This window comes from Rhea pennata, chromosome 4 (assembly GCF_028389875.1).
Source record: "Rhea pennata isolate bPtePen1 chromosome 4, bPtePen1.pri, whole genome shotgun sequence".
Lineage (NCBI taxonomy): Eukaryota > Metazoa > Chordata > Aves > Rheiformes > Rheidae > Rhea > Rhea pennata.
Genome location: NC_084666.1, coordinates 71,317,888 through 71,339,665, shown reverse-complemented (window position 1 = coordinate 71,339,665; position 21,778 = coordinate 71,317,888). Strand labels below are relative to the sequence as shown.

At 41.5% G+C, this 21,778-nt stretch overlaps 1 protein-coding gene across 1 annotated transcript in view; it reads left to right on the top strand.

The window, feature by feature from the left end:
- The window catches only part of FRAS1 (Fraser extracellular matrix complex subunit 1), a 179,668-nt gene that overhangs the window by 93,252 nt on the left and 64,638 nt on the right, over positions 1-21,778 (top strand). The window contains exons 15-23 of the mRNA XM_062574968.1: positions 219-359; positions 801-941; positions 1,863-2,033; positions 4,100-4,240; positions 6,297-6,440; positions 13,926-14,078; positions 16,196-16,342; positions 19,939-20,085; positions 21,618-21,758. Of these exons, the coding sequence (XP_062430952.1) occupies positions 219-359; positions 801-941; positions 1,863-2,033; positions 4,100-4,240; positions 6,297-6,440; positions 13,926-14,078; positions 16,196-16,342; positions 19,939-20,085; positions 21,618-21,758 (1,326 nt within the window). The remainder of the gene's footprint in view (positions 1-218; positions 360-800; positions 942-1,862; positions 2,034-4,099; positions 4,241-6,296; positions 6,441-13,925; positions 14,079-16,195; positions 16,343-19,938; positions 20,086-21,617; positions 21,759-21,778) is intronic.

Below are 21,778 nucleotides of genomic sequence, written 5' to 3'. Positions count from 1 at the left end.
TGTCAGCGCTCACATGTCTGCCTCTGTGAATGTCACTAGGTACTGCAGGGAAGTGTGAAAGGTTACTTGTGCTGGAGCAGCGCATTTAAAGATATCTTTCTGACAAAGGAAGAACAAGACATGGTTTACGCTACTTTATGTATGTAGCCAGGTTAATGGCTCTGCTGTTTTTTTTGCCTAGTGAGTGCTTTTAGTTAATGAGCTGTGGTCTTTGGCAGCTTGTGACCAGTCCTGTGAAACATGCTATTCAGACCAACCCAGATGTTTAACCTGTGCTTCGGATAAGATGTTACATGATGGGAAATGCGTTTCAGAGTGCCCAGATGGATATTTTCCCGACAGCAGTGGAAGATGCAGAGGTAATAGGCATCTTTGCATGATCTTTCTTATGGCTCTCAGGGCACGCTCCAGATGTTGTCTTCTGTTCCCCAGATGTGTTCTTGTAAGGAGGGAACTTTAAGAGTGTGAAATTGAGGGTGGGAAAAGGAATTTCAATTTTTGATTTCTTTGGTTCACTTGTGACGGATTATTTTAAATAACTTTTTTGCTTTGTGAAGCGTAATGATACATACTGAGATACATACTCAAAACAGTGTGTGAGGGGAGTCATTATTACTATAGTATACTATATTATTATTATAGTTATTAATACTTGTGTGCTTCTGCTCTCATTAGTTCATATAGCCGAATATCCTGCCAGTTGTTGGCTGGAGGATACTGTAGCCAGCAACACTGGCTGCCTATTCTGCAAGCAGAATAAATGGAGTATTTCAGTTCCATGTACTCTTTCTCTTTATCAGCTTGTCATGATTTGTGCTCCACTTGTGAGGGACCTTTGGCCACCCACTGTACCTCCTGTTCCCTTCCTCTGGCATTGCATCAAGGACAGTGCCTGCAAGGCTGTGGAGAGGGTTTTTATCAGGATCAAAATGTCTGCAAGGGTAAGCCATGTAATTTGGGTTAAGTTCCTTAGCTGTTGTAAATCAGTCTGCCTATATTGACTATTAGTGTGCGTATTCAGCTATGATTCTAGTCCATTTTCTGTGCAGAACTGGTCAAGGAATGAGAGGTTCCCATGATGGTCTACTGATTGTTTTCCACTTTAGAAAGAAAATCCCAAATTTGTGTATTTGAGGTTTGGGGTTTCACCTGCTCAAGATTTAGTAATCTTGGGGATATTTTATCCGAATGCTGTTGAAATAAATGTATATTCCTAGCAATTTGAAATTTTTCTTGATACAAGTTAAGAGGTGAATAACATTTTATACTTATCTAGTAAATTTGCTAAGGTTGAAGTCATTTTGCAGCAATGAAAATCCTGAAAATTCAGGAGATGAGTTTGTACTACCCATGAACCCTTTTAGACTCATTTCTTGCCATCTGTCCTAGCGAGGTTGTGTTCACCTTTGAAGTTCTGGAACTTAAAGGAAAATTGAATGCGTATGGCATAGAACTGCAGAGTTTTTTCCTGCATTATTTTTATGTACTTTATTTAATCAGAGAAAGAACCATTATTTTTTATTTAGGAATAGATGGCAAAATATTATTTAAAAACCCCTGCTCCATTAAAGAAAATACAGCATCCTGTGTGCTTTTGGAACAGATTCTTTAGCACTGGGTTCTGTGATTTGCTGCAAGGTAGTTGTGTGCTCTTTGCTGACTGTTTGAGCGTTGGAATGCCTGCGATAATGCAGAAGTGAGAAGTGGGATCACCAAGAGGGCCCGAATCAGTGTTTTCTTCCCGTTTTCTCTCATGTTTAAGACAAGATGCTCCAGTTTGCACAGTTGTTGTGCCTTGTCCATCTGTCTCAGAAAGCTGTTCTGAGCGCTGTGGCTCTAACTGTTCTCTTACCTGTGGGCAGGTTGCCACCCATCCTGTCGCACCTGCATTGGCCCAGAGGCCTTTCATTGCGTGCAGTGCAGGGTGCCAGATGTACTGCAGCCTGACCAGCATGTGGAAGGAGATGTACATGGCCTTTGCCTCTCTCACTGCCAAGCCCAGTTCTACCTGGAGAGCACAGGGGTGTGCAGACGTGAGTAGAGATGTGAACAATTTGCTCAAGTCCTTAAGCACAGGGCAACACTGGGCTTTTTAGATGTTTGGAGTGGTCTCAAACTGTGTTCACTTTTTACATGCTTTGAGCTCTTGTGTTTGCCTTGTGACAGTCATGAAAATTTAAGCCGAATAACTTTCGGAATGGCATATGGTGGTAAATTTGAAGGAAAATATGCTCTACAATAGTTTGTAAGTAAAGGATTAAGTTACCTTTCTAAATGACTATATTCAAATATACAGTAACAGCTTAGCCTTCTTTTCACTGAAGTTGAGGATACAACTTTTACCACTGATTTATGTTAGAGCAGAAACAATCCTTAAAGTTGAAAATGGAGAGTGCCTTTTCAGAAAATGCTGGGTGGTCTCCTTATTATCCCTTGCAGCAAGTCAAGACATCCCACAGCAGTCTCTTCTGTAGACAAAGCTCATCTGAGATGTGCTTCAGCACACCTTTCAGCCATTGCTGCATTACTTCTCCTGAAATCTCAAATAGGAAGCTTTTACACTGAATGCTGGAGTTTGGAAGAGAGGCTCAGATGGTGTGCGTTAGGGACACTTACATGGTTTCCCACTGCTCTGAGAGAAAATTTTTGTAGGAATAAATGATTAGAATGAATGAAGAACGTTGTCTTCCATTTTTCCTTAAGTGAAGTTCCATTCCTTGCTCTGTGAGATTGCTGTGAAGTGCGTGGAGAAGAATCACCACAGTTTTTGTATTTCTTCATTTGCAAAATTATATGGAAGCATCCCCAGTTGGCAGGAGGTACCATAACCCCCGTTTAGGCCTATGGAGAGATGGCACCTTATCCAGCTGAGCCTCTGCCATGCAGTATATTTCCTGGCATGCTTGGAGAGGCTCCAGACCTAGTTCTGGGGCTCCTGCATGCAGTGCCTCTCTCTTGGCAGGTAATGGATTTGCTTGGCTTACTCTAGGTTATGGCATTGAAACTGAATGAAGAAGCCCATATACCATTGCTTCAGACAGATGAACGAATCTGCACAAACAGGCCTAAGCAGAGTTCAGCAACAGTGCTAGATTACGTCGTTGGACAAGAATGCCGACACAGCCCCATGTGTTATTAGCTCTACTGTATCAGTAATGGCTTTAGAATAGTTGTTTGATTTATTGCAAAAGAGTGTGAAGATTCAATATTTCAAGCTTTGAATTTGTGCAAAGCATATAGATGCACCTTTTCGAGAATGTAAACCCACAACAGATGTATACTACACCTGCAATATCTATTCAAAATAAAAATGTGTTCATGTGCAGGTTAAAGCATTAACTTTGAAAGTTTTGCTTGCATGGTTGTGAACTTTTCAGGAATCCACAGAAATATTTCTCCACATGTCCTTCTAAAGCTCTGTTCTAAAAAATATTGGTTCTTTTAGCTAAACAGTTATATATTTATTTAATCAGACTATTAGTTTAAGCCGGCTTGTTTTAGGATCAGGAGCAGTAAAGGCCAAGGTGAAGGAATCTATCATTTCAACTCTGCACCTTACTTATTCTCTTCTTTTTTTTCCTGAATAGCCCTTTTAGTGAGGGTGCAGTAGTTTGTTAGTTACGAAGTCAGGTGATGAGTCTGCCACTGTTACTGCTCCAGGATGGATGGTGACCTAAGCCTACCAAGGAGCTTGATAGAAAACGTCTCTTGGGGTAACTGTAGGGTGATAGCAAGAGCTGATTTCAACCCCTGGTCAGCTGGCAGGAGCCCAGAGCTCTTAAAGGCAGGCAATAGGTATTGCGCGGCGTTGTGCATCTCAGCTTTCTGCTTTAGAAATTCAGGAATGAATTGCATGGATGCAAAGACAGATTAAATATGCAGCTATTTGTGGTTGCTCCTTATCTTCAAGAAGTATGCTGTACAGCCTTAGCCCTTTTGCCCTTTTTGCATTTCACAAGCAGAGAATCCTATAAAGCAAATGCTGTCTTGTTTCTTAGGGGAGAAAGCAATCTAGCTGGACTCTTAAGACAGAAACAGCAGAGATAAGCTAGAAAACAATTTGGCTCTCTCTGTCTCTCTGTTTATCCCTTTCCTGCAGAGTGCCACTCCTCCTGTGCAGGCTGCATGGGGAGCACTTCCCAGGACTGTACGACTTGTCCATCTTCCCATGTCCTGCTTGAAGGCCGGTGCCTCTCCGAGTGCCCAGAGGGGCTGTTCAGCCACGAAGATCACTGCTACTGTGAGTGCATAGTGCAGGCACCTGCAGCTTAAACCATGAGTTTTACTGCGTGCACATTTTGTAGTGCATTTCTCAGCATAGAGATGCTGTGAGATTATATGCAGCTGTTTAAGTCTTTTCAGGGGAGAAGTAAAGTCCACTTTCAGGAAACGAAATCCCCTAATGGGAGGAAGGCGTACACGTTGAAACAGAAATTATAATCAGTTTTGCTCCCCTGGATTGGTTTCCTGAAAATATTTTGCTTTTTATTTCAATGAGCTTAGGTACTGTTCTTAGCTAGCATATTGTGGGCAAAGAGCTCTTTAACATGCTGAATAGTACTGAAGCATGAACTGGTTTTATTAGTCTAGATAAGTATGTTGTCCATATGAATTAGATTTATTTTTAATCCACTGCTGACTGTAAGGGTGGGTTTAGGAGGAGGAAATTCTGCAGATGTAGGAGAAAAAACATTACTTCTGTGGATATGGCTGATTAGGAAGGAGGACGGCATTACTTATTTGTGTCCTAGGCTTGCCCATCAGTCAGCATGTGGCCTTTATTCAGGCTGTTTGATCTCATCTAAGCAGATGATTGCAACTGCTGACTTTCAGGGTGACTGCCACAATTCAATCCCCTGTGCCTCTTGCAGGGAGCTGGCATTTGGGACGTGCCCTTCATTATTAGCTGCTGAGGCCAATGGGTGAGGAAAGGCAGGCATTTGAAATCTGATCAGTCCCTTCAAGGTCAGCTGAAAGTTGTCGTTTTTTTTTCTTTTTATAGATTTGTCTGATAAAGTGTCTGCGCATCTGTCCTGGTAATGGGGGAAATTTACTGAAGTTATATTGGTTGCTTCCCCAGGAGGCCTCAAGTTTAGAGAGAGGGAACTCTTCTGAAGTCCATTGTTCTATTTATTCAATCTATATTCATCCAGGAGAAAACTCTATAAATCTGTTCGTTTGGCGAGCCTTTGTAAAGATTGATCAATTCTGATGTTGTGTGCTGCTGCCTAGGAGCTGAGGTAGCTGCTGAACGCTGCGTTATACTGCTTCAGATCCCAGGCTTATGTAAATATCTTGGGAACAAAATTTCACTGTCAAGAAAGTGGCAGCTTTCTGTGTGCTGCCAGCTTAGATCTCCTGCATTTTTTGAACAGCAAGGCTCAGTTAATGTAGGTGTGCCTGGATATTTGACTCTTCCTTTTGCTTTTACTGAACAGTGGAATCGAGGCACAATTTCTGAAAAGCTGAGAGGGTAGTGGGAGTTGATGTGTTAGGTCTTAAACACAGGAGCCTTACATGATGGCTACTGTGAGAACCCCGGCTTCCATGTGGAGAGGGAGCGACTGTAGTCTGGGGGAGTCCTGAGATGGGAGACTTTGAAGTTGTGTGCTTTTATTCACAGAAGATTTTATAAAGTTTTTAGGACGTTTTTACAGGTCATTAGCTGTAGTACCTCTGATCTATAGTGTGGAAATCATGGAAATAAGTCATCTGGCTTTAAAGGTAGAAGGATACAAAAACAGTCTGAGTGAAATATTTTTGAGCAATCTTAATCTCTTTCTCTACAATCCTTTTGTTGAGCTTCTGCCAGACACAGAGTGGCTAATGAGATGGCATGGCATTTACATTTTACTGGCTTCAGTTTGGGAGGGATTTGTACAGAATTCACTCCTGGATTCCCTACTCGTAAATATCAAACTCATACTCGTGACAATTTTTATATAATCCCAAGATGTTTAATTTAACTCTCCCTTGCATCCAACACTCTATATGCACATGCATATGCTAGAGAGAGGAATAAATAAGCTGATTACTGTATTTTGTATAGATCTATACCTTAATTTACGAAGAGAAAAAAAAGCAAAGCTTTAAATTTTCAACTCTTTCTGCATCTTGTTTATTTACAAGGAGAATGTCAAAACCTTCCCAGTCAGAACTCTTCAGTCACTTTTGTTATCAACATCATTTTATGTCCATGTAGAAGTAAAAAATTATTAGAGGGGCTGGGTTTCTGGGAAGGGTGGAAGGTAGGCAATAGTGAGTGCATAACAATGAGTGTTTGTTTTCTTATCCAGCCTGTCATCCATCCTGCAAGACATGCCATGGCCCTGCTGACTTGGAGTGTGTAACCTGCCATCCCCATGCAACTCTAGCTGGTGGAAAGTGCAGGACTAGCTGCAAGGAAGAGCAGTATCTCAACCTGGTGGGATATTGTGTGGGTAGGTAAGAGAAGATTGCATGGATAGTACAGAGTGATTGTCTTTCTGCGGCAGTGGCCGGGTATTTCAGCACACGCCACGAAGAAATCAAAATGCTTGCTATAAGAAGAAAGTCACATTGATGAGAATACCATTAGTCAATTCTCCAGTGTAAACACTGTGTAGCGAAACCACTTGCCTCTGCGGCTGTGCATATCTTCACTAGAGCTGTGTGAAGCCAATTGTGAATTGTATAGGGCAGGAAGGAGGGAGAGAGAAGACTGTTTTTGCCAGGCTTGTTGCTGCTTGGTTTGGTGAAGGCTTGAGATCACACTTACGGTTGGGTACTTTTGGGAATCAGTGGAGCATTCACATGGTTAATGATGCTGTAACAAATAAATTATTAACAATAGGATGGGCTACAGCTCTGCTCTCTTCAGTGATGTGCTCGCCTTTGGTTGTGCACTGCTCGCTCTCTGGTCACCAAAACGTACTTAACTGTGTCTTGCTCCAGTCTGAGCTTTACAGCCTGTCACTGTATTCCCTGGTCTTCCAGTTTGAGAACATCCTGCGCTCTGCAAAGACAGGGCACTTGCTTTCCTTGTTCCCTGCAGCCACACTGAAACAAAAGGGCACCACCTTGCCCTGCAGGAAGGAGCAGTCCCAGATGTGTGTAATATCTGAGGTTTTGCTACCTGGCAGTGGCCAGAAACAGGGTCTCCTCTGAGAGCAGAGCCAAGTTTGGTGGACCCAGAGCCAGGAAAGCTGCTTAGGTCTGGCACAGAGCAAATTAAATTAAGGGAATATTTGTTATGTGGGGCAACTTACAGGGCCCTATGGAAAAGCTGGTACAGCTAGGATTGCTTGTGCATTTTTGGGTGATAATAAAATTTATACACAGGGGTTATACTCCGTGAGTGTTCTGTGCCTACACTCAAGCCTATTGTCAGAAGTCAGTAATTGCATTTACCTTTTTAAGAAGATAAATCGGTTTTAATCCATCATGTGGACATATATAAATGTATCCTGGGAACCTCTCCAACAATTTTTGAGCTTTATCAAACCACTTTTTTTTTCTTTATCAAAGAAAAGATACAGTGTGTGAGGCTTATGCCACGCTGAATAGTTCCAAAGTGGATAAGCTTAAGAAAAGGGAAAAAATGCAATAGACAAAATACATCCATTGAGAAGCAATCATTCTCAGTGTTGTCTAGATAACTCCCCTTCACACAGACTTGTTTTTGTTTACGTGTGTGTGTGTGTGTGTGTTTTTGCCTTTTTTTTTTTAACAAAAGGCTCGTTTCTTTGCTCTCCACAGGTTAATTTAATGACCTATTTCTTCATCTTCTTTTTAACCAACAGTTACTGTTTTACCTGATTGTAGTACAGACAAAAAGAGGAGGGAATGAGATATCTGAGGAGTAGGAAAATGTCTCAGAAGTATTGTACAGCTCCTTAGGTATACAAGAAGTCAGACTGGGGAATCAAGCTGGTTCATACAGACTAGTGATCACAGTATGGAAATTACCCAGCATCTCAGCATTTCAGTATCACAAGCTGTCTCTGTCCTGTAAAATTTCAGGGAAGATAACAATGCTTATTAATGTCCTGTAACATCTTAGCTGTACGCTCTTTATTTCTTCCACCTTATTTTCCCATTATTTTTCATTATGCTTCCTGTGAAAAGGTCTCAAGAAATACAGATGCAAGTTTTATTTTTTTAAAAAAAATACATAGTATCATTTATCACAAACAAAGACTGTTCCTGAGAAGGGTTTTCTTCGCTGCTTCCTTCGTGCTATGTGCTTTAATTATTCCTTTCAGGCTGCTGCTTCCTGCACGTTCGGTGAGGTGTCATGGAGCAATAAATGTACTCTCCAAATATCAGGTGATTAAGCAGACATCAGGGTGCCTGGCAGTAATGAGGACTAGAAATTGGAAACAGAGGGGTCACTCGGGCATTGTGGAGGGCATGGTTTGACCTGGAGATTCTCTATGCTGACAGTGATGGATTGCCTGGAAAGGACCTTACCTGGCTTTCTGGACTCCAAAGCAATTGCAGTCTGGTAATGCATCCTTTTCTTGCAAATTAAGCAAGCTTTATTTCAAAGCCGAGTAGGCCAAGAACCTCAGGCACTACAGAGTCGTCTTCTCAAGGCCGAAACGCATTTTCAAGACTTGGTTCGCAGTGGCTGGAGTCACTGAGCGTCAGTAATGTTTCTATGCTCTCAGAAACAGGAGAGAAGGCTTCGTAGGTACAATGGTAGTAAGAGCAAAAGGAGACATCTTTCCTCTTCCTGGCTCTGACCTTAGGCTTGCTGTGTGACTGACTTGTGTCACTCCTGTGGTAGAGGCCAGTATAAATTTTTGCTTGATCTTCATAACTGGTGGACCACTAATGTCTATGTGCTCTTGCACATAGATGCAGTGATGCTTCTTGGTCTAACTGAAGTTTTAAAGGTCCTCAAACTGAAGTTTTAAAGATTCTCATAGTGGAATATTTATTTGTTACCTTTAAAAAAAAAAAAGTTGTGCTTTGGTCTTTGATTTCCGGTTTAAACTGTGTTGTCCTTGTGCCAAATTTATGTCTGATGTTTAAGCATATGATAAGTGTTGCTAGTTTTGCAACAGATAAAGAGCTCCACATCCAAGCTGTTAAATTTCACTCATTTGCCTCATTCAGCACTGATTGAAATGCTAAATTTGCTTTGCCAAGTTATTAATTACCAGTTAAAGAGCAGCTGTCCCATAAAAGAAAACAGTGAAACCCCTGACATTTGTATAATACGTGATTTGCATCAGAATTTAACAAAGCTTTTTCCTTTTTTCCCAAAGCAATCATTATTTTACAGTTATCTTCTAATCTAGCTACAATTCCTGATCCTCCAGACAGAACTGTGTTTTGGTTTATAGGGACTGCTGTGCATTATAGCCACCTGTTGTACTTCATGGACCTGCAGGGAAAAATCTTTCATAGAGGCTGGAGAAAACCAACTGTCACTTGAAACCATTGCCTGTGAATGAATGTTTTTATTGTACATGTTACCTGAATGAGGACTGGAACATTGACCTTGTTAATAGGAAAAAAAAAAAAGTTTTGTTTTTAGCAGTTTATCAAATAAGCATTTCAAATGTAAGCAGAGGAATGATGAAATGGCACCAGATATTAAAAGATCAGTGAATTTCCAAGCTCCTGTTTGGGAACAAAGAATTTGTGCCAGTGTTCTGAAGAGTACTCAGTTTATGAATTTTGTTTTGTAGTTAAAGTGTGTGCACAGGAGTGTGTTTCTGGTTTTAGCTGTCCTCTATTGAGTCTCAGGTCTTCTGAGTTTTGTGTTTTCCCACTTCGTAAATATTATTTAATTTCTCTCTCCCTCTCTTAGCTGTTCATCTGAGACAAGTTTAGCTTCTGGAAGTGTGGCGGTTAACAATCTAGAAATAGCACCAACATTAAAACTATTGTTCTGCTAATAAAACCCTGGTCTTGCTTTCCTGCTTTGAAAAAGTCATGTGCCTGTCTTGAGGCTTCCTCCTCGCTCTTTTCCTGACTTAGTGGAAGGACAGCTAGGAACATGCAGAGGGACCGCGCAGCAGATGAAGCAAGGAGTTAACGGACAGAGCTCCACTGGGTTCTCAGCTGAGGAGTAAACAGATGCAAAGGTCTTTGTAAAAGAATTGGTAGAAGGGGTAGTTGGCACAAAACAAAAATCAAGACTCTCACTGACAGTGTCCCACAAGTTCTTATCTTAACTTAGACTTGCATCCTTTTTGCCAGGAAACTCCCAATCCTTGAGTTCAACTGCTCAGGCCCTTGCTTGCTTTTAAGGCTGTGTGTGATTGTAAAAATATTCAAAGACAAATGAGAAGAGCTCACTTAGGAGGATGCCTATAACAAACCTTTCAGCCTTGCTCTTAGAAGTCCGGTAGGAACACTGACAACAAGAAATACACTCATCTCCTTGTAAAATTAATGGGTTGTTGTTGTACTCTTAGAGGGACATTGATATCATCCAAAAGAGCTGGAGTTTTTCCGAGTAGAGCAAGAGGGAGACTTGACTTCACTTAGTCACTGCTGTACAATTGCCTACAAAAAATATCAACTGAATTGCTAGATAAGGAGAATGGAAGACCATTTCCCCATTTTAATCTGGACTCATTTGTGCCAAGCACCATCCAAGTGGACCTTATTCTGCCTAGAGAAGCTCTCACCCCTTTCAGAAGATGCAGACATCTCCCTGCAAACATGATTTCACTTCAGAAGGAGTTCACCTTACTAGTTTTTGGTGTCAAAGACCATTTCAGCTCTTTTAAGAGAGAGGCAAAACACCCTCTGAAGAAACAACAAAGCAAAAACGCTAGTCAGTCCTAGGTATCCTGCTGAATCAGCCACAGTGATTTCTCTTTCTGGATTTATTGTAAGGATTGCAGAATGTTTGCATGCTGACACACCTGCAAATTACATGGTTTTAAAGTAGTGCCCTGTTGTAGTCCTCATACCATACCTTAGTAAGTATAATGTGAAACTTTATAGATGTAGATGTAGATACTTTTCCATATAGGAAGCGCACTATTTTCTTTACCTTTTCTTTACATGCTAAGAAAAAGCTGAAGAGAGTATGGTGGTGCAGTAGCTGTGAAAATTGAAATCTGTGAACCCACGATATCATACTTTATGTCATGTAACTTGCTTTATAGGAAGATCAGTGATATGTAAGATTTTGCACAGGAGATTGAATTGACAAAGAAAAAATGTAGAACAGGCTGAAAGGGTGGCAGGGAGAAGTTTTGTCTGGATAGTGGGAGACAGCTTAGTAATCTTGAATGGGGAGGCATTTGAACTGTGAGCAGGATGGTAACATCCTACCCTGAAGAGTCCACTTTGGATACTGGAAGAAGTCTAAAGGAATTGGGTAACCAAAGTGACTTTCAGCAAACATGGCATGTGAGGCCTCTGACACTTGAGCAGCTAGCTACATGGAGTTGCATCCCATCTGAGTTGTGGCGAGGACTGACAGGGAGAAGACAGGAACAGGAAACAAATACGGATGTGAGATATTACTGAGAAGCATAAAGAAAATATTCTGCTCCTGCTCCTTCAAAGGCAGCCTGCTGTGAAAAATTTAAATAATCTTTTCCAATACAAAGTCCTTCAGTTATTCTTTCTTCTGTCACTAGTTCCCCAAGGCCCTTCAAATTCACCACAAGTGTCTTTTTCTTCTTTTTCTTCTCCCCCCCCCCCTTTTTTTTTGGTGTTGTGCGTGCTTTGATATCCAAGTTTTCAAAGGAACAAGAGAGGTATGGACATAAAACAGTAAATGAAAAAAAGACCTCTTTAAACATATGGGATCTCAGATCGAGGTGTTAAAGAGGAGAAGAGTGTACTGCAACAGCACTTGGTTTTGTAGATACTTAAGCCTTAAGCATTGTTTTGGGACAGTCCAGTTATTTACAGTAGATTCTGGTTATTTGAACCTCCAGCGTTTTCTTGCTCTCATTTTCATGCTCTGTATATGGAACATACTGAGCATTCGTGAGTCTCTTTTCTTCTTGGTTACTGAAGAACTAGTTATGAGTTTGATTATATATTGCATTTAGCCAAAACTCTCTGCTGCCAGTGGCTGTAGTGAGAGATTAAACAGCAAGAGTGTTATTTTGACAAGAAGATGAGTTGGTGTATTGCTGAGTGAACTTGGAAGCATGAGACACTAGTTGAAATTATGTTAACTTTATTTAGTATGAGCATGTGAAACTTTCCCTCCCCTCCAGCCTTGTACTTGCAGGATACATATGGTGTTCAGGGCCTTTTGAATGACATTTTTGTCTTCCTTGTCACGTACAGAGAGCTGCATGTGGGCAGAAGATACTTTCTTGCTTCAGTGAGGCTGTAGGTAGATGCACTCTGATGTAGGTCTCTGCACTCTGATGTCAGTGCAGGTTTGGGACCTTGGCCTACTTTGGTTGTGAAGTTTTGCATGCTCTTTGCGATGACACCGTGGGTATTGAGTTCTTCTGTACAGAGTCAGGAAGCTGCAGTGTGATAACGCCTGTAAGCAGGAGATTTTGAGGTTTGTCACTAAATGCAGGAGCACCACCGCATATGCTGCTTTGCTCTTATTATCACTGTCCTGACCGATGGAATGAGAAGTTACAGGGTTGCTGTCCTACTGCTAGTCTTTATTCTTGCTCACCTTTACCTCCCCTCTGGCTGTTAGTTTCCCATCAACAAGGTCAGGGGAGCAGAGACTACATAGGTTACATGCTATGTGAAGTCAGGAGGGGAAGGAGGCAACTGCTTTAAGGACCTTGGATACTGTATGTTGTTGGGATTGTATTTATTTCTGAGCTGCACCTGTGCTTTCTCCCTTTCTCCCTAGTGTCTGGAAAGACTTGTCTGTGTGTAACATTTAGGAGAAATCAGGCTAGGGTTAGATACTAGTTGTTGTTGCATTCTTGCAGGTATAGATGCAGAATTCCCTGGAACTCCTATGTGACCTTGTCTTCAGCTTGTAAAATTCGATTGCCTGACAATCTGTAGTAATGCTCTCAGGAGAGACAAAAGACAGAAAGTTGAACCTTCAGTAGAAATCTGACAAGAGGCCAAGTACTAGAATCAAGCCTCATTATTACATTTCTTTCAAGATAGTCGTCATTTCCTTTATAATTTTCTGAATTACCGTAATGAGGATTAATTTGGCTTCCAGGTTGCCTTACACTGCCCTGTTGTGCATACAAAAGGCTTGTTGTAAAACCTTTTGAAACACCCAAGTTCAGATAGAGGTCAGGAGACATAAGTTTCTGTGCTGCTGGGAAAAAAAGAAAAAAGGAAAGGTTTTGAGGCACTCATGCAACTCTAAATTCCACTTTTGGCTTGGCTTTGAGGTATGCTGTGGCCTTTTGGGATATGGATGTCTCATTTGTGTGGGAAAGTCTGAATGTTATGAACTATAGGAGAAGGAAATAGTCTATCCAGGTAGTATTCTTCATTTTTAAGGGGTAGGAACAAAGGGGAGTGAATGCCTATTGCTGGCAACGTAGTTTTGTTAGAGAAACTTGTAGGTGGACATACCTAAAAATCAAAGAGAGGACTGGGGAAAGTAGGGCACTTCAGACTGGCTTCTGACAAAGCTTTCCCAAATTAGTTTAAGGAAGGAGGGGAGGGAAGATGCTTGGTGCTTGAATGGGGCAGGAGAGATGCAGAGAATATTCAAACTGTGTATTTACTGAGGCTAAGTGAAGAGACCACAATACCCAAGAAGAAAATAATATAAGGTGGAAATGAGGGCAAAGGGAAAGGAATGCTCCTTGAATGCAGATCATCCCTCTTGCAAAGATCTGGAAGTGCAATGTTTAGCACCTGATCTCAGCCCTTGTACACCGAAGAGCAGTAAGGGGCTTGAAAGTAACTTCCCTAATGTGGTCCTTGAGTTCTTGGTGGTGTGTTTCACCATGACAGTTCTGTTTTGTTCATCTGTGGTCACAGTATCTGTTATTCCCTGCTTCCTTTAGACTGCCATCCTTTGTGCCATCAGTGCGTGGCCAACCTGCGGGACACCGGCAGCATATGCCTGAAGTGTCAGAATGCCCGTCACTTGCTGCTGGGGGATCACTGCGTTCCTGACTGTCCAGTGGGGTACTATGTGGAGAACGGTGCCTGCAAAAGTGAGTAGCCCTTATGGAAGCCACAAGTAGCAGCAAGGTAGCAGGATCTGTCTGAATCCCTGTGAGATTGGGATATGGATATGGAGCCGTGAAATGGCTCCTCCTCAGAAGAGAAGCCTGGTCCAGTGAGCAGACATTGCAGTGGAGCCTGGTGGTGACCTTCCTGGCTCACATTTATGCTGGATGGCTGGGGACACTGTCACTGTGCGGTCCTTCATCTGTGTTTTTAGACAGTGAGTTCTTTAAGGCCAACACTGCTCCACTGTCTTGAGCACGTACTGAGGCTAGTGAGAGGTAGCCCACTGTTACAATACCTGCCCACTGTTACAATACTGTAACAAGTACCAGATAGCAGTGTGCTTGTGAGGAAGAGATGGAGGTGAGTTTCTGTATCTCTCTGGTAAGTCCCATCTCTCGAAAGCAGCGGCCCAGAGAATAGTGTGACAGTGCTCTGTATTCTGTGTAGGAACAGCTGCCTTGAAGTTACTCCTAGAAGTAGATGGGCTATTTAACCACAATCAAGGATAATTTCAAACAGAGGCTTTTCATGTGCCCATCACTGAGTCTCCAATTTGTGTGGGGGACTCAGTTCTGGGATACTGGTCCTTTAAGACCATTTCTAGACATGTGCTGCAAGGGGCCATACAACTTCTGCTCATAAAAGACAGACCTGTTAATGTTAGCAACTTTTCCAGAAGTCTGCAATCTGGAGTGGAGTGTCATTCTAGCTAGGATCTTCTTGCAGGTTGCCTGATGTTCATTGAGCATTACCTCACTGCAATAATGGTCCAAAGGCAATCATTCCTAGCAGGCTCAAACACAACAAAAGAGTTTCATCAGCTTGCATGCCTGGTAGATGCAGTGCTCTGGCTGTGTAGGTGAAGATAGATTGATAACATGATCTGTTCTCTAGCTTTTTGGACCTTCACCTATCCCTGAGACTGCTGCAGTTTTTGTTGTTGTTTATGGTCTTGTATTTTCATCTTTGTGCTGTTCTATGTTTCTTAGACTCTTCCTAGAAAGAATTGGGTTACTTTCCTTGTTACATGGCCCACGGAGCCCAGTGCGTCTTAATCTGAACATAGAGTATTGCAGATTATTTCTAGTTTTTCAAACAAAATGACGGCATCCTTGCAGTGGCAGTGATCGATCACTGTGGAAATGTCACATCGGTGTCCAGCAACATTGAAAAAACAAATCAAATGTCAGGATTTAGTATAAAAGGAGCATAGAAATAGAGGAGTTCCTTCTGCTGCTGACTGAAGATGTTGAGTACTATGAACAGTTCTGGTCATCTTGAACAGGAAGCAGTAGAACTGAACAAGCTTCAGGGAAGGGCAGCAGATGGTTTCTGGACAGCGAATAACTGAGCAGACTACAGCTCTTCAACCTGGAAAAGAGATGACTTGCTGGAGAGGATGTGATGGAGGTCTACAAAATCACAAGTGAAATGGGAAGAGGGTGCATAGAGATTGACAATTCACTGTCTTTCAGTGCTGCTTCTTGCAATAGGTGGTACTTGTGCCACTCCTGCTGAAGGGATGGATGTAAGTCATCTCAGATATGTGAAAAAGTCAGAAAAGCACTTGGTGGGATTCTAAATAGATGAAACACATCAGGCTCAGGATGAACTGACCTGAAAATAGATGAGGAGAAGCATGAGAAGGTTGATCTGATCCAGTAGGGTTATTAATGTGTCCCTAAAGGGAAGGGAAGATAGATGAGAAGAGGAACATGTAAAAAGAGAGCAGAAGAAGAGAGGAAGGGGAGAGAGCTAGTGCACATGGCACATAAAGCATGGATAAAACTCATTTAAGTTCTCCGTCACATTCTGGGGGGAACAGTTGTGGTACTGGTACGGTGTTAGAGCTGCTTAATTCACTGGTATAAAGTGGTTATAAAGGGCCTCTAGTGTAAAGGAGAGCTCCAACAGGTTGAAGGTGGTTGTAAGGCTGCTACTGAGTGCTGAGCACCAGTAGCTGTCTTATAATTTAGTGAGAACTTTGGAAACTTAGTATTGCTGTGCTTGGTCTCTGAGAATGCTTCTGCTGGACCTCGTGAAATTTAAAGACCTACGTTTCTTTGAACAAAAACATTTGCCCTTGCTGTCCCTGCAGGATGTCACCCCTCATGCAAGACCTGCAGCGGCAGAGGCCCTTTTTCCTGCTCTTCCTGCAACAGCAGCCTGGTTCTGTCCCACACCAGCATGTGTGTTCCAGTCTGTTCCCCAGGATACTACAGAGATGAGAGCCAGACCTGCAAACGTGAGTTTCTCTCTCCAAGCCATCTGTCCTTTCCACAACATATTACCATATTGGTAATCACCAAGATGTGGTTTCTTGCTCCTTTGCTACTGTTCCTATTGCCAGAAGAAGACTTCAGGTGCCTGAAAATTCAGCGAGTTGGCAGAAGTGATTAGCTACGTGAGATGCAGAGCCTACAGAATGCTTTAGATTGAAGCACAGTTGCAGTTTTGTTACTGACTTCAGAGACAGGAGACCTTGGATTTCATGGTAAAAATCTGCTAGACAGCTTGTGTAAGGCTCCTTTGTCTAGGCAGTACGTAGAGCAGTGGCCAAAAGAACTGGTGGACTCCAGGACTCCTTTTTATTTTATTTTATTTATTTATTTTGAAAACCTGACATGGTTAGACCAGTTCTAATCAATTCTTACTGAGTAACCCCCTCCTCACAGTACTGCCTGCCAGTACCTGCTGTGGAAGATCACTGATGTATTAGCTCTGCTAAGACCTCAGCATTTAGGGCAAGTTTTGCCACTGGTGAAAACTCCAGTAGAAATTAGGTGCAACCTAATAGACGCATCCCTGGCTGACATAGCTAACCTGTGATATTTTTACCATCTGATGAGCTGATGTAATTGATCTGATGTTAAGTCCAATAATATTTTCTCCTATGCCTGCTGTCATACCTTGTGAATCACCCAGGTGTTTCTTTACCTTTATTATTCTGTTTTCTCTGGCCTTGACATCAGTTGAGTTATTCCTCACATAATTATTGGACTTGATGTTCCAAAATGCTAAATTTTATAGCTCAGAGACATAAAAAATATTAAAACACTTGCTTGAATTGATCCACTATAGTACACGTGTCTAAAAATAAATGAGTTCTTAAATGGTTTGCTTGCTCTGAACCTGAACACTCAGATGTGTTACACTAATTTAAAGTACTCTGATTTATGATAGAATAACTCTATTGCACTGCACTGAGAGCAGGTATCAGTCTCATCCTCTTTAGACCTAATTTCTTTAGTGATGAGTCCTGTAGGAGGAAACTGATATGGTTGTCAGCTTTACCTGCCTTTTGTTGATATATATTTTTCTCCTGAAACTATTATTTCTATCATATCAGCAGAAATGGAGACACCTTGCATAAGTTCAAGGAAATAGCTGGAAGAGTTTGTACTATTCTTCAGTTGACAGAAAAAAGGCTGTTTAGTAATAAAAAACAGGAAAGTAACGAAAAGGAATAAAAAAACCCAGAAGCACAGGATTCTCACTGCCTTGCCTATTTTCATATCAGCTCTACAAGATGTTTACTGTTCCTTCTTGCTGTATAGAGTTTCTTATCACTACTCCAGAATAGCCCCCTTCCTAATGAAAATGTCCTTTCCTAATGAAAACTTTCCTACTGATAGGCCTCCCCAGGACATCTTGGTAGAAGTGGAATGTTCGTGAGAACTGTGCCCTTCCTGAATTTGGTTTAGTAGCTCAAATGCAAATAGATTTTTGCAAGCAAACTCACTACAAGGAGACATTTCTAATCTCCTAGCTGGAAAATGGCTTTTTAAGAAGTGCAGGTAATGCTTGTGACAGGAGGCTCAGGGCAAAGTGTGTTGGTGCAATGGATTCTTGTCATTCCAATTGTCACTTGTGCCTTTTTATGTGAAGTACTGCTGATAAGCAGTGTAGATATAAACTGTCCCAGGCTGCTGAGAAACTACCACTTAGAGGTAATGAAGATTGTTTAATCAGAGATTGGCTCTTAGGCTGAGAAATTTGGTCTCCCTTCAAAGTTTATTTGAATCACATTGAGCTTTTGAGGAACTCAGGTTTGGAATGGAGTTGAGAGAGATGCTGAGTGTATGTATTTGCTCTCTAAGATACTTCTAAGCTCATTGACCTACTGGCTGAGGAACAATGCAAAACTTAACAAGCTTTTCTTGGGTTTAAAAATGTAGATATGGAGTCATGCTGATAAACAGATGTGATTGCTTTCAAATATAGTTTTTGCTTACTGTTCAGGAATATTTCTTTGGGTAACTTGATTTCTCTATATTTGTACTTCATGTGGTATGTTTTGCCATACTTTTAATAGTTGGCTTTTCATAGCACTTCATGAATAGTAATTATTCCATATAATATTCTGAAGTTAGGTGAAATAAGATTGGCACTAGAGCACCTGAAAACAATTGCTGGATTCTTTGAGAAAACATTTTGTTAGAAGTACATTTGTACCTCAACAAAATACAGGCCTTCTGTGACATTATTGAGACAAGATAAAACAAGTAATTATTTTGAAGGGCACATTGGATTGAGTTTCAACAAGAGCAAGGTGGGTATTTTCAGCTATGTTTCTGCATTTTGAGGTTGGTGGTTATAAAACTCAAACCTGAATTAAAAGCAGAGGGAAATTAATTTCCATAAATAGTGTAACTAATGGAAATGAATTTCCAAAAATAGCATATCTCTTTTAATATCTGCACTGTTGCTGTGTTAAATCCTGTGAGAGATTTTGTTTCATTTTGTATTTTCATTAAAAATGGTCGGCTAAGCTTTATTCTTCAGCTTAAATGTTTGGAGTTGGGTCTTCAGAAATTGACTGATTTATCATAAATACAGAATTGGACTTGGGCAAAGATTCTGACTGCACATGGAGTTAGCAGTGCTCACTACTGCTTGATTAGGTATCTAACGGTCCTTTTGCATGTGCCGCTGAAGTATTTGTCAGCAGGGCAATTACAGTTGTTTGTGTAAAGCAGACATGAGTTTTGTCCTCATGCAGTTGCGATGTGCTGTGCACCTTTGGAAGCAGTTGATTATTTTTGCGGAGTTTTGTCTCACCAGTATTAGAGTGGGCTTTCAGTGCATAGAGGCAAAGTGCTAGGAGGAATAGTACTTCATAGTACTATTACACTCTCTGCTGTGAATGAGCTAAGAGCTCTGGCTCTGGGAAATTCTTACCCTGGACATCAAAGAGGTAAGCTGAAATACTCTGAACCCCTGGACTTTGATCCTAGATTCAGTACATTCCTGAATTATTTTTTTTTCCCCTGGCCTTTCTCTTTGCTTTCTGGAGCTCCAAAATTTCAAACTGTGTCCAACTACAAAAATAGGAAATAGTAGGTGAAATTCAGTGGGCCTTTGGTTCCCCCAAGGATTGCTAAATTGATTGTAGCAGTACATTATGGCCTCTAAAGATGTCTTTGTAACTTAAACCTGTAATCGTTAGAAACATAAGATGCTTAAAGAGAACAACAACTACTACTACTACAACAAACAGAGACAAGGAGAGTTCTTATTTGGAGATCTGAATTCAAGTTCCATCTTTTATCATGATTTGGCAGAGGAGAGAAAGAACCGTCATAACTGATCTTATTAGCTTCTTCTCTTAAGCACTTAGGAGCAATGTTATACAGTTCTATGAGGAGACATAGAAGTCATTTTCTAATCAAGGGAGACTTAACAGTTGTCAGGAGGGACGTAAGAAGCAGAAACTGAAGCCTCTGTAGGGGTGTCCCAGAGAGGACCTACAGTAGAGAAGCTACAGGAAAAAATCGTATTTTCCTTGTACAATTAACTGATACAACAATAATTACAGTTATTTTCTTTGTCTTTCCACAGCTTGCAACAGCCAGTGCCTGAGCTGTGAGTCATTCGCAGGCTGTACGTCTTGCAGAGATCCAGCTAAGGTCTTATTGTTTGGAGAATGCCAGTACGAAAGCTGTGCTCAGCAGTATTACCTTGATTTTTCCACCAGGACATGCAGAGGTGAAAAATACATTGCTAGCTTAAAGGAAAAAAATAATAATTCCGACTAACTTGGCTAATAATCTGTTATACTGCAGCATAATCTGTACAGGTGGCTTGCTATAAAAAGCATGTGTGAAGGGGGTTGTTGGTAGTAACAGACCACTTGTGAGGTTTCTACAGTTTTCTTCTTTTTCGGCAGTCTGCTGTCACATACTTCAGCCTTTCAGTGAAAAACAAGATTACTGCAAATTCATCTCTTGTAAATGATTTAGTAAGTGAGACAGCAAACTTTTCAAGGGTCAGGTCCTGCAATTCATTTAGTCATGGGTCAGCTGAATAACGAGTGAGTTTACCAGGCTCTTTTCTTAAAGTGCTTGTAGGGCCTTGTGTACTTACCTGCTTCTCTTTGACTTATTAAATACTTGCATTGCTGGATGACTTCAACAACAACATTTGGGAGTGATTTAAAAGACGCATGACTTAAAAGATTTCCAGAACTCCCAAGGAGAGTGTTCCATAATGAAAATAAATGAAGATAATGTGGCTTTATTGCAGAATACTGTTGCCTAAGGATTTAATGCAAGTGACTTGTTCAGTGTTCATTTCTACTTGGCTCTCTCAGTGCCTGAACCTAGCTTAACTAGGTTGCATCAGTCCCTTTAACATCACAGTACTTCAGAGAAGTGGCATGATCCATCATTTAGGGTGCTGGAATGTGACAGGGCTCCTGTGCTGGCTTTGGCTTGGACATGCTGTATGGCCTGCAGTGATGGGCACATCAGCTCTCCTTTGAGTGGTTCTTTTCCCTCATTTCTTCTTGACCATTTGTCTTTCTTATCAGCCAAGTTTTTCTTTTACTAATTGCTGATTAAGGCCCTCTAAGTGCTATCAAAGCACAAACAGTAGCACTGGCAAAGTGAATAGTCCTTGGACATGTGTGCACAGTGGGACTCTGCTGAAGACTGAGGGGGAATAGTGCAAGGGCATCTGAAGGCATACGTGATCCCAGAAGTATCTGGTGTGGACTTCTCAGAGGGGCATTTGGATAGCGAGGGACAGTGGTTTCATTCGCTTGTGGTAAGAGTGATTAGAAAAGCATTTGGGATCCTAGAAGGCTCTGAATTTGAAAGGGATGAGATTCATGAATTGGGCTGGATAATTATTAATGAACAACAAAATCCGTGTTGGTAGGGAAGGAGCGTTGGCACTTCCAGGGTAAAATCAGGCTTTATAGGGTACAAAACTGTGCCAGTGTTGTGTGGGTCTGAATGCCGAACAAGAGCTAAGCCTGCTTGAATCTGACATAGGGCACGTTAAGTCCAACAGGTGGGAAAAAAATGATGCATCTTATGTTGTAAGAAGTCGGTCAGTACAAATCTTACTTTTTTTTTTTCCTTTTTTTAAAGCATCTCTTAAACAGTTCTTTCTTTACTTTTTGCTGTTTGGGCTTATATTCCTATAGCTCATAGGTCCCACTATGCTAGGCATTTTTACAGGGTGAGCTGTGCACCCTGGAGAGGGCTACCCTACATTAAATTCTTTTCTTCCAGAGTGCGACTGGAGCTGTAATGCTTGTAAAGGCCCCCAGAGGACTGACTGCCTGCAGTGCATGGATGGCTACGTTCTCCATGAAGGAGCTTGCATGGAACAGTGCCCCTTAGCTTTCTACAAGGAGTCAGACACTTGCCAGAGTAAGTTATTCTCAAGCATT